Source organism: Patiria miniata, unplaced genomic scaffold (genome assembly GCF_015706575.1).
Source record: "Patiria miniata isolate m_02_andy unplaced genomic scaffold, ASM1570657v1 HiC_scaffold_5, whole genome shotgun sequence".
NCBI lineage: Eukaryota > Metazoa > Echinodermata > Asteroidea > Valvatida > Asterinidae > Patiria > Patiria miniata.
This window is the reverse complement of record NW_024037072.1, coordinates 15,923,245-15,935,952: the sequence shown is the minus strand read 5'-3', so window position 1 is coordinate 15,935,952 and position 12,708 is coordinate 15,923,245. Positions and strand designations below refer to the sequence as shown.

General features: G+C 41.1%; 1 protein-coding gene across 1 annotated transcript; it reads right to left on the bottom strand.

Annotated features, from left to right (window-relative positions):
• Positions 1-1,720: 1,720 nt before the first annotated feature.
• LOC119740215 (aquaporin-7-like) lies at positions 1,721-12,280 on the bottom strand. Its single transcript, XM_038215431.1, has 7 exons — positions 11,754-12,280; positions 8,977-9,103; positions 7,240-7,377; positions 5,213-5,331; positions 4,143-4,360; positions 3,228-3,370; positions 1,721-2,744 (listed from the first exon to the last, which is right to left on the bottom strand). Exons 1-7 carry the CDS (start codon positions 11,835-11,837, stop codon positions 2,692-2,694), a joined length of 882 nt encoding a protein of 293 aa, XP_038071359.1. The 5' UTR covers positions 11,838-12,280; the 3' UTR covers positions 1,721-2,691.
• Between the last annotated feature and the right edge of the window lie 428 nt (positions 12,281-12,708).

The window sequence follows — 12,708 nt, the reverse complement described above, 5'->3', positions numbered from 1 at the left end:
TATAACATCATTATAACTTTTATTCGTGAGCTCGGCGGACGGATTCATGGCCTATTTACTGGGTTGCACCCTTTATGGATTTCTGTCGGCGGCCTCATCAGTCTCCAGACCACTAAGCCCAAGATGATCGCCGGATCATTCTAGACAAAAATTGTTGTCATTACCGGCCGGCTCAGTGCCATTGCAATTAAAGGGAAGCGAAGTGAGAGGGGAGGGGATGCTGGGTTGGGGAGCTGGGGACATCATTTGACGTTGCTAACCTACCGCCCTTCCCTACATTGTCACGCCAATGTCTATATACGATTATGCCTTCTGAGGAAGTGGAGAAGTGTGGTGTAGTGGTTAGGGTTCGTGACTCAGAGGATTGTGGGATCGAATCCAGCTGCTGACCATAAAAAAATTATGTTGTGTCTTCGCCGCGCCACTTCTTCCCCACTTGTCCCCCTCCACCCAGGAGTATAATGGTACCGGCATTCAAGTAGCTGCAATATAGCATCACGTCCGGCCAGGGGGAATATAAATATTCTCCGTCGTTTAGTGCTATACTAAAACGGAGACTTGACTTTACTTCTGAGAATGAACGGTGTCACCGTGTGACTGTCGTTCATATCCCTCCCCCCTCTACTATACTGCGATTCACTTGTGAAGTCATCACTGATGATTCATCAGGTGAAGTGGGCCTATACATGTTTCATTATCAGTCAATACCAATAGGCTACTGCAGTATTATGATCTAGCAAATAATACCGATAAGTTTGTCGCGGGTATTTAGGCCTTAATTATCTGGATCTGCATGAGGAACACTTTGAAACATACAAACACATAATCTCTTTCCGATTTACCATTTTTAATATTGCAAAATCGATTATAATTAACGTAACGTTTGGTTACAGGCAATTCCTACTTTTTAATCACCAAATATTACGACCACACTCATTACTGACAACCTTTCTTGTGCAAAACATTTTTGATCAGTAACAGAAAAAAAACGCATAGTTAAATGTGTTGACACACCATGAAACCCCTTTTGATTGATGTTCAAGAAATGTCAGTCATATTCGTGGACAAAAGACGAGTGAATGCCAGCCAGTTGTTCCAAATTTTGAGAACAATGATCCAAACTTAAGCTTGATCGCGCTTACTCGCAGAAAGCAGCCAACAGGGAGGTGATAAGGATATGTATGCATTTTACACGAAAACGTTTGGACTTGATGTGTTCATCCGCGACTGGATTTTACCGTATGCCTAATAAGACCAAGCCTTATGATTTACAAAATATTTCATGACTATTCCATCATTATGTACTGGACCAGAAAAAGTCGAACATTTGATTGCTTTTGAGAACAATATCTTCAAATTTCAATAAAATATTCCGACCTATTTTCTGTAACAAGGAGAGATATCGAGATGAGACTGGTTGCGTCGGTCACGCACTCAACGCCAGAGGGCCACTGCTATTGGTTGCAAGTGGAACAATAATCGTTTCGATTGGCAGGTGGGGACTGCACTTGTTTATATGCATATTTCCAAGGCACGGCTTCGACCGGCTTCGGTTTCTACCCATCTCGATTTTCAGAATCATTGAGAAGCATTTAATGTCAGAACATGGAAAGACTCCAAAATTGTGCCTCATTTCATACACCGGCAGATCAAGACCTTGGGGGGGGGGGGGGAATTATCATGAGCCACAAAAGTGTACGTGGTACAATAAACGTCATACAGACAAATTTACGCCAATTTGTTTGCTACAATATACATATACATGTACAATTTAATTGAAAGCTATCCTTTAGTGCAATAATCAATACTGAGGTTAGTTAATCGAATTAAACATTTAATGATAACATCACACAAGTAAACAATCAATACAGGTTAACATCACGTAACTAGTGACTAGTTGATTAACATACAACGTTTGATTAAATACAAAGTTTAGATAACATCCAACTGTGGCCTTGTGAAATTGCGAGTTTAACGCATTAATCGTTTATAGTTATTAATTGACCTATTTTCATTAATTAAGTGAATGTCGGTATATCTTCTCTCTTTAAAGACTTTTTTTTACAATTTTCCTATATTGTCAGCCTTTTGCTCGAACTTCTGGTAAATAACAAGAGTTTGTGCGATGATAATTTTGTGTAGAACATATGGTGCTAATATACCACTGTTTAATAGCCAAATAAATTGTGTCACTTAAACTGTTTATTAACAAATCATTTAATCATGAGTAACTTTTATATTTACTATAATCTTATTTACGCTTGTTTATGTGTATTATAAGCCTACTTACGATAATTTTCAATAGAGAGTTTCTGGTCAGATGTCCGATCGGTGCCATCAAATTAAATTCATTCGTATACCCACTCTGCAAAAACGTGTACATCATTGTGTCGACGCCTATTAAACCTCCCCATGCATGTGCAGCTGCACTAAAATTTCAAACTAATGGCTATAAACCACACAGTAACACATCTATGTTACCGCCACTGTCAATATTTCAAATCGTGTTGTGTCCCTTTGGTAAAGCAAATATGTGATACAACAGTGTATTTTCATAAGAAGAGGGTTTTTTTCGTGTACTTTTAAAATCAGTTAATGGTTTTTCAAAGGATAGAAGGTCCGACATAAACGCTTTGTCTCTGCCACCAAAGTTAAATCCTGGAGGTTGAAGCTGCTCTAACAGACGCGAGTCTAGAGGGAGTTGCTGTCTTCATCTCGACGCTTCATAATAATGTCAGCAGAAACTGAAAACATGAAAAAAAAATAATGATTGCGATCAACTTCTACTCTTAAGAAAATCGTTGCTCAGTCTCATGCCCAACGTTAGTTTGTTAATATTTGTGGGACAAATGCATATTTGACCCAAACGTTGGTCCACTTTTGTTGCAGATTATTCTTACCAATAATGCCATTGCCCGACATTAATCAACAGCAAGAACATATCTTAAAGTTTAATGAGATTTGAAAACCTTTTAACTGACTACATCTGCATTAAGTTCGGTGTATACATTTCATTTTTTTTCTTGCCAAATCTGATTTAGAAATTGTCTCAGAGTCAGTAAGTCTAATTAACTAAAATTTGGCACTTTGCATTACAGCACGGAGCTGTAAATGTGGCACCGTGTTTTGAGTTCGAGAGCAGCGCGGTCATGTTTTGCAGACAGAATATATTTCATCATTTAGGGCCAACATCTCAATTGAAACAAAAAAAAAATAACTATAGTTACTATTTTCCTCCTGGTCAGTGATCGGCATTTCGTGTTCCGGCGTGTGATGGGCCTCCACGCACAGGATGTACAACAGGGCGCCGCCTATCGCTCCGATGCACGGCCCAACGATCGGCACAAACCACCAGTGCATACCGCGGGGGCTGTAGGAACACAAAACGGTAATGAAGCACGATTAAAGAATAGTATCACAAATCGAGAACAGACAAAGGTAGGGTAGGGAAGCACTTTGTTCCTTCACTTGTTCGAAATCATGATATGATATAATGTTACACTGACATGTTTTTAGTTTTGTGTTCGAAAATGCTGGGAAAAACCAAGTGAAACAAAAATATTCAGGTAGTCTGGTTCCCTGACTCCACTAAAGATGCCAAAGGATCAATTTATAGATGCCGGAAAATTGTAAGGTAAGGGGACCAGTCTAGCTGGCCTGCACCCGTTCATGAACATGTAACCAATAGCAAACAAAATTTGGACTGAAAAAAGCTAAATTTGGAGCAGTAGTTCAAAAATAGTTAGGTTTTTCCAAGAGTGGTCGGCCGACCAGCGTTGGACATTTACACAAAATATCACTTTTCTTGCAAATGTTGTATATTCCCTTTAAATCACCGACGGTTGGCAGCTGATTCGTAGACTGATTGGAAGTAGTCCTGACTAATATCAGTGAGCATTTTTGCACTTCTTCTCATTTTACCTTTAAAATAATTAAAGTGAGGAAGAAACATTTCGCACAAGACGTAAAGCCGGCCTTATGATCTTGGGTTTGTGTTTGTGGAGAACCAGGCATTCGATATGCATGTACTACATTAAATGGACCAATCAGGAGATGGGAAACGGATGTCGTTTGGGGAAAAAAGATTCGCGGGTGTTCTCAATGCATTGGTGCATTGGACCCAAATCATGCAGGGGACTTACGTCCAAACTTCAGTACCCCAACCGGCGCAGTAGGTAAAGAGCCTGGGAGGGAAGTCCCGTGCCGGATTGATAGCGTAGCCGCAATTGGACCCGAAGCTCAAGCCGATACCAAGTACGCTCAACCCCACCATGATAGCCACCATCCCTGCTGGTGCACCATTGTTCCGCTTATCGGTGATGGCCAACACGCTAAGCATTAGTAGCGCCGTACCAAGAATCTAAGGTTAAACAAAGGCAAGTGAAACTGTTAACTCTGCATCGCGTGCGGCACTCACCCTTAAGCCCACAAGGGCGGATCCAGAGCACAATTTTTTTTTTGGGGGGGGCAACATTTTGGTCCCCCATAAAGTGGGTCGAAAAAATTAGGGCTTAAATAATTGGTATCTTTTTTGGGGGGGGGGCCAAGGCTCCCTTTGGCTTCCCCCCCCCCCCCCCCGATCCGCCCTTGGAAGCCCCCTAGCGACGCCTGTATGACGCATCATTAATAGAAACTTTTTTTTTTCAAGGGTAAAACTAGAAACATTTTATTACAGGGACAACCTTCTATGCCATTCAGAATTAGGCGTAAACATTATCGTACTTCCTCATTATAGTTGCTTTTGTCAGTCATGATTATCATCACATCAAATAACTGTTTCGGTAATTTAATTTCGTAAAGTGCAAGTTTCTTGAGTGGACAACACACCACGGGGGACGTTAATCTTAAAGTCTTGTTCATCAATGCCAAACAGTAAAATTACGATGATGGCAAGGGTGGAACCAGCACACAATTTTTGGGGGGAGGGCAAAAAAAAATTGGTATCCCCAAAAAGTTGGTCCCAAAAATGGCGGCGTTGGACAAAATTGTTTTGATTATAGATGCTCTGTGGTGCAATCTGAAGCAATTTCTGACCACTTTATAACCAAACCTTTTTGCAGTGCCTGCCTTTATTGCGATGTCACTTTTAAGAAAAAGTGCGTTCGTTTTCGGGGTTTTTTTTTTTGAAGGGGCGTGGGGCCAGTTTGTGATGTCCTAAAGCAACATCGCGTAACCTTTTTTTCTGTAAAAATTAAACAAAATCGACAATCACCTGGTCTCCCAAGCCGCCCTGTAGGGTGAGATATTCCTGGGGGTATGTTGCCCAGATCATAGCGGAGGCATTAACGCCTAACACCATCCGATTACCACCGTCAAAAGCGTTCAGTGCATCTGCACGAGTTGGGAAACAAACAGAGATCGATGTGAGTGGGTCATCAGATGATTCCTGGAGTGCTATGATCGGGATGGCAGCAGGGAGATTTTGATAAATAGTCTCAAATACTCATCCTAAGTTAAATGGGGAATGGTGACATCAATGAAACTGGACTTTCACATCCTCACGAGGCAATTAATAACCTAGTGTGAGTATCATCCGTTGTTCAATGGAACCCTCCCCCTCCCTCCGTAAGTATATTTGGCTTCATTTCGGCTTGTTTTTTTCGCGCCAATTACATTGTTATGGTTATATCGTTTTAATTATCTATTGTGTCTATTGTATCTATTATCCAATTGTGTTATATATTATGACCAATATAACTAGATCAAATTTCAGTTTGTTACAATAGTTATTTCTTGAGTAATCGTCCCAAAACCAAATCCATTGTTTTCAATCCATGGAAGTTGACTTCAATTAAGGTTTCGTTTTTCACGCATACAACACTACTTTCTTTTGGTTATATTTTTTTTTATTTGACCATTTCTCCCGATATTCGACAAAAATGTGTTACACATCACATAAAATTAATATATGACATTTTGAATTAATATTATAAGTAGTTCTGAATTTATTGTTTGGAAACCGAGTGTGTTATTTTGTGTCATGAGAGTTGGCCTAAATTCGTCTAGTATTTTTGCGCTAACCACACTATATTTTTATGGTTATATCATTTTAATTTTTTAACAATTTTTCTCGATATTCAATACAATTGTGTTATATATAACGACAAATAACTAGATAAAATTTCAGTTTGTTATTTCTTGAGTTATCGTTCGAAAACCAAGTACGTTGTTTTCATTCCATGAAAGTTGACTTCAATTCGGGTTGCATTTTTCGCGCATAAAACACTACATTCTTTGGGTTATATTATTTGTGATATTTCACCATTTCTCCCGATATTCCACAGAAACGTCTTGCATATCACATAAAATTAATACACGACATTACGATTCAATTTAACAACTACTTCTTGAGTTTTCGTCCGGAAAACGAGTGTGTTTGTTTTTGTTTCCATCTATAAGTTGACTTTAATTCGAATTTCTTTCAAAAGAGGGCGCGCTACACAAATACTGGTCCCCACTGTAAGAATTTTTGTCAACAGAAAAAAAACAGGTATTTCTTGGCTAATCGTCCACATAACGAATGCTTTGTTTTTTTTGTTCAGTAGTTAGGCCGGTTTTCAGAAGACTTTAACTTTGTCATTCACTGTATATATACTCAGTGTGTTACCTCCCGAGTGAAAGTTGGAAAAATCACTCGGGTGGGACTCGAACCCACGCCTCCTGCTTTCTAGTGCAGATGTCTAACCACTCAGCTAACAGGATCGGTTTGCTGGCATATTTTCTGGCATATATTTTCAAGTCATTTTCTAGTATATTTTGGCATATTTTCTAAGAAACACAACGTTCAAAATGCAATGTTTTTCGGGGTGCATGAATTTCACTTGACCACTGCTCTGTAAAAGCGTCAAAGTACGTAACCAGATTCAGTTTGTTAAACAACGGGGACGCTTAGGCCTTCGCAACCACACGGCTGTTTGCTGGGCAAGGGGATATTCCGTAGACTAGTAACAACCTTGATCTTGACGAAAGATAAAAGAGATCGGTAAACAGCTTAGTGATTAGGCTGGCTCAGGTTTCATCCATTTACCTTGACGTCACAACTATGGGCGGCAACCAGTCTAGCAGTAAGAGAACTCTGTTATCTAATGCACATCACTGCGTACACTCATCGTCTATTATTAAAAGTTAATATTCCCTACATGGAAAGTGACAATTTTGCGGTTTTTTACCGCTGGAATTTTGAATCAGAGATGGAATCGTAAATTGTATGAATATGGAAAGCTTTGGATGAACGCTTACCAAGGTAGACTCCGTAAAGACAGGCCGAGGCAGCAAACGCGCCAATGAACTGGGCCAGCACATACACGGGCAGTTTCTTCCAGCTAAACTTGCCCACCACGGCCAGGGCCAGAGAGACGGCTGGATTGATGTGACCCCCTGAGAACGAGGGAAGGGGTTAACAAAAGGAATATATACGTATCGTATCCAAATAAACACTGTACTAGTGTCGGCATTGATTTTCATTAACCCAGTGGTGTTAACTGCTTCAGGTTGCAGACCAGTAAATCGGTCCGAAATTGCCTACGTCGGCCAAATCAAGATTTGCATACCCTCAAAATATTCAGTATTTGAGAATACTGTGGGCCATGAACTGGAGGGTTTGTAAAAAAATATGGGTGGAAGCCGTGCACAGGACTGTGAGCTTGTAGTTCCGTTCAATTTGGATGAAATTGGGGCCCTAAAAGCGCTCTATTTTGCAATGGAGTGTAGGCATCGTTTTTCAAAATGGCGATGGGCTTCAGGACTTTTTTAAGGGGTGATCATCTTCGGATGGAGATTTCTCCTAAAAGTCATCAGTTGACCCCCCGTAAATTGAAAAGAAAATTAAAGATGATGAAATAAGCTTTAATTTGATGTGTGTCTCCAACACCTTGGAGAGTTGTGAGTATTTTTCCCGAATTTCTGAAGTGGGAGCATTTATCATTAGGGTCAATGGAAGTTTATTTACCGGTCTGGAACCTTCAAGGCATTGACCCGAAGCCATTTAACAGAAAAGTCTCAATTGAGACATTAGCAAAGAAGCATACGGTAGCAGCATAAGATAAGGTGTTGCTTCTGATTTTGGGCCATTGGCTTTACTCGACCAAAATCCCTGTAGAGATTATGTAACATTCAAAATTCCGCGGCGAGGCATGATGACAGTGTTTACCCTGACATGGCTTATCACAGCCCTTGTTTTGGTACATCCTGATTCCACTCCCCCCCCCCCCTTCCTCATCATCACTACCTTCAGCATTTCGTCGTAGATTTTTTTTCTTAATACTAATTAAAGCTCTCTATTACTGCCCCAAAAAAATCCTTACCACCAAGAAAAATACCCGACGCTCCTCTTAAATCGAAGGAATATGTGGTGTTTATAACGAGTTTCACCCTTCGACTTCGAGATTCCACACTGTATAAGAAATGGGCCCTTAGTCACACTCTAAATAGCCTTAAGGTTTTGTTTTGTTTTGTTTTTGTTTTTATTAAATCGTACTATTTTCCCTAACGTATACAGTAAAGTCGCCAGAGGTGCCTTCATTTTCAATGTAATATTTACCTGCGACTGTGTTGCAGTAGCGTCATTAGTGCAGGCCCGAGAGGCATGCCCCAAAATCAGACACTTTGAGGCCTGTCCCATCCTTTCTACTATCAAGCAGTTTACGAGGGAAATGGCCCGCGGCGTTCCCCCCCCCCCCCCCCCCGACCAAACGCCCCGCCCCAACCCGCCCTAAATACAATTTATGAGTTTCCAACCGAGGCGTAGACACCCATAGCCCAGGTTGATGGAGAAACCCCTCCGGACCCCCGACCCCTTAACCATACCCCTATCCATTCATCCATTCCATCTTAAACTCTCATATAGTTACAGACAACCACCGGCCCAGGATGATTGAGTGAAATTCTCCATAAGGCGCAGCCCCCACCCTCACTCCACCCCAGCATGTCCCCATACCACACCTCCTATCTCACACCAGTTACCCACCCCCAGCTTACCAGATATCCCAGCCGACGCGTAGATTCCCATGGTGACGGCCACCCACCATCCCAGGTTGATAGAGAGAAAGTCCCCGTATGCCTCTCTGCTCAGGACGCTTTGTGCTACGTTGCCATCTCCAAATAACTGCCGATTCACACAAAAATAAAGTCGCTTGTACATGGTTGTCAAACAGCAGTTACTCTTTGGGCATTGTTAGTTCTCCAAATTCCTAGTGACCCCAGGTGTCCCCCCCCCCCCACTAAAAACCTGACATGCGCCGCTTGCCAATGAAGTGTCTTTTTAAAGCTTTTTAAATTATCTTTTTTTGCGTGTATTGCAACAGAAGAGGAGGGAATGTTACTATTTTTACTCGATTTTTCTAATCCCCTTGATTCCCTTGACCCTACGGTTTTGTATAAATGTAAATAAATTTGTAATAACACAGAGCGCTCTCTAGCGTCTAAAGAAGTCCCCCCCCCCCCGTATCTCCCACCCGTTTTTCGAATTTACAGCGCGGTGCTAAAACATGAACATTTGGGGAAACGTTTCTTTGGGGTCCGTCTTTGGTCACCCCCCCCCCCCCATCCCCACCTTCCAAAACATGCTCGTGCCCCCTGGCCCACCCCCACCAGCAAAATCCTGGCTACTCCACTGACTCCAATTAGAGGCGATAAAAATAGCTCCACGATGGTTCAAGTCATATCGGGAGGCCAACTCAACTCGAAAGCCTCCCTGCCTATTCAACGTGCGCAGTGTTGATGTTCATACAAATTTTGAAGTTCATGTGTTGTTCCGTTTGAAAGAAAAGCGGCGAAAAAGTATTGTCCAAAAATCCGGAAATACACGAACACTACTAAGAAGAACGAAGACAAAACCAAAGGGTGGTGCCCTACATCCAAAAAGCCACCGGATTTCAAAAGAGCGATCGGATTGAACCCGATCACTTAAAACGAACGATTTTGTACCCGATCAACCACTTAATCAAATGCATCCAATCTGACTGTCAAAATTACCCTTGACTTAATTGCATCATCATGCCAGCAGGTGGATGATAAACTGGAAAAAGGCTGTGCTTTTAATATGACTACATAACAATTCAAGGCTTTCGGGTTTGACTTTTTTAACATGAAGAGGCATTGGGTTTTTTCATGCATTAATTTGTGAAGACGATCAAGTAGACAAGATGTTGTTCAAAAATATCTTCAAAGACCTTGATTATAACTTGGACCGACGAGGACAAGTATAAGTGACAAAAATCTGCAGACAAACATAATAATCATTATCTGTACCAGGTTACTAGGGAACAGAATAGTCATTTCAAGTCTAATTTTAAACTCCATTTTGCTACTTATCGACATCAAAAGATAATCTCCAAACCCCAGGACTGATCTATCAGATGGTAACATTCGCACTGGACTGCCATTGCACATAGACACTAAAGTTCTAGTTTTACAAATTTAACGTGATTTTTGATAATAAGGGCACAGTAAGCAGGTCCAACGGTCGTTTGTTCAACGTCCACACACACGCAAAATCAGCCACGCCAAAGAACGCATAGTTCTTCAATAGACACTTGACTTGTTTAACTAGTGTATTTGGACGAAAGATAACACTTTGGAGTTATCGCTTGCTAATACCGATAATATTGTGTTTACCAAAGGTAACTTTGTTCAATAAAATATGTGAGTCGTTCATGGGCGGTGATGGGGGCAGGTCCACCCTTAGTATAGGGACTATTAGAAATGGCATGCGGCCCAGAAAAAAAATATCTAATGTTTTTCACCAAACCCATATGTAAAACATCTTAACATAATGTGAAATGCACATTGCCCATCATGTGCACTAGATGAAATAACCATGATTGTATGATTTAGCAAGCAACTTTATCGAGCCGCATACGTGTCCTGAACGTATAATGATCCCTAATAAAAATTCTGTTCCGCGGTGTGTTTACGCCATTAGGTCTAACTGCGTAACTAATTTTGGTATGGTAGAATCGTGGAGCAATTGAAGCTCCGAAATATTAATGATCTTTGCAGATAAATCACACGTTGTGTGTAGGCCCATGGGTCGAGGCACTGTCGACTACGCATACTGTCGACTACATACGGTTGCCGATAGCCCACTGACGGGTGTCTGTTTAGGTTAACTTTGTTATTATTAGGGAACAGAATAGCCATTTCAAGTCTAATTTTAAACTACTTAATCACATGCATCCAGATAAACACACTATTATATGTGTGGCTAAATTTATTTTCCAATGTACAAATCTTAAGGAGAGGCAAAGCATGACGTAATTTCAAAGCATATTCTTTGTTAACCCACCTGCCAAATAATCTAATGTTTAATTTCACTGTTGTAACCCTTCCCCAGGGTCATGGGGTTTGTTCCTATTTGTGAAATAAAACATAACATAACATAACATAACATTATTATACGTGTGGCTGATCCAAGCCATGTGCAAAAATCCCTAGCACGAAATTTGATCCTTGAATGAATAAGCCCATCAAGTATAATGAAACACATGCAACATTTTTCAAATCACAAATAAATGAACAAGGAAGCCTCATGAGTGGAAATTTGTACAATCTACTCAATCCTTAACAGTGTGTATGCCTGTTTTCGATCGGCAGGATCGTTCCAAAAGATACCGTGAGATTGGCATACAAAATGAGAATATGCTTCCCAATTGACGTTTGTTTTGAATCAGTGGACGCACTAATACATACACATTTTGATAACGTATATTTATAGGGCTTTATCATGTGTGCAACAAGCTGATACTGATACTCACCATCAAAACAAAAGTTCCTAAAAACTCCGCCAAGAATTCCTTGACCCACTGGTTCTTGATCCTCAGATGCTGCGTCCACGCCATGGCGCAAACTCTCTCAATCCTCCAAAAGGAAACTCCCCTATCTGTAACTCTCTTCCAGTGTTAGCCTATCCAGCTTCCCTTAAATGTTGGGGTTTTTTTTCTTCGTTCAGCTGTTTGCATGTATCTGTAGAAACGTTCGTGGTCGTCACTGAATATTACAGGCCGATATACCCTCTGTTGTGGCAAAAGTAATAAGTTGTCATGACATTCCTCTGGCATAGATCATCTGAGCCAAATGTAAACGTGTACCCGATGCTACACCCTGACAGTCTAGGGGCACGTAAACAGAGTGTTGATCAGAGTTTGTTATCCAGGTCAGTGTGGGTCTAAAATATACTGAGCCTGCGAAATATTTATGCCCAGAACTTTAAACTTTGTTCCATGTGCACCGATGTCTGACCTCCGTATGTCATGACGATTGCTGATTGATGCTAGAGGGCCTGCTCGTTACTTGTCGGTATATGGGTAAACTTGTTGTCTTGTTATCATCGTGTGTAATCGCGTCTGTGTGGTTTACGATTCAACAACGCCCTCCGTCGCACCTAATACCAGGGCCCTATATCTTCATTATACTCTTTATTCTGCAGGATATCAGGAGCGGCAATTTCGTGTCAATAATAGGGAAGGGGAGCTGAGCAGATTTGGGAAATTCGAAAAGTGGTAGAGTGAGACTGAGAGGAGGATGGACACCATTCTTTGCTTAGTTACAGCGATATCACAGAAGTTATGCTACAACCCCGTAGAACGCGTGCGTATGCTTATACATGATGTAAGCATGAGCATGAATGCCCAGCGGCCAGAACTATTTGCGATATTTACGATGAAAATACGCTTATAGCGATGAGGCTTGATCCCTTATTGTACGCTGAGC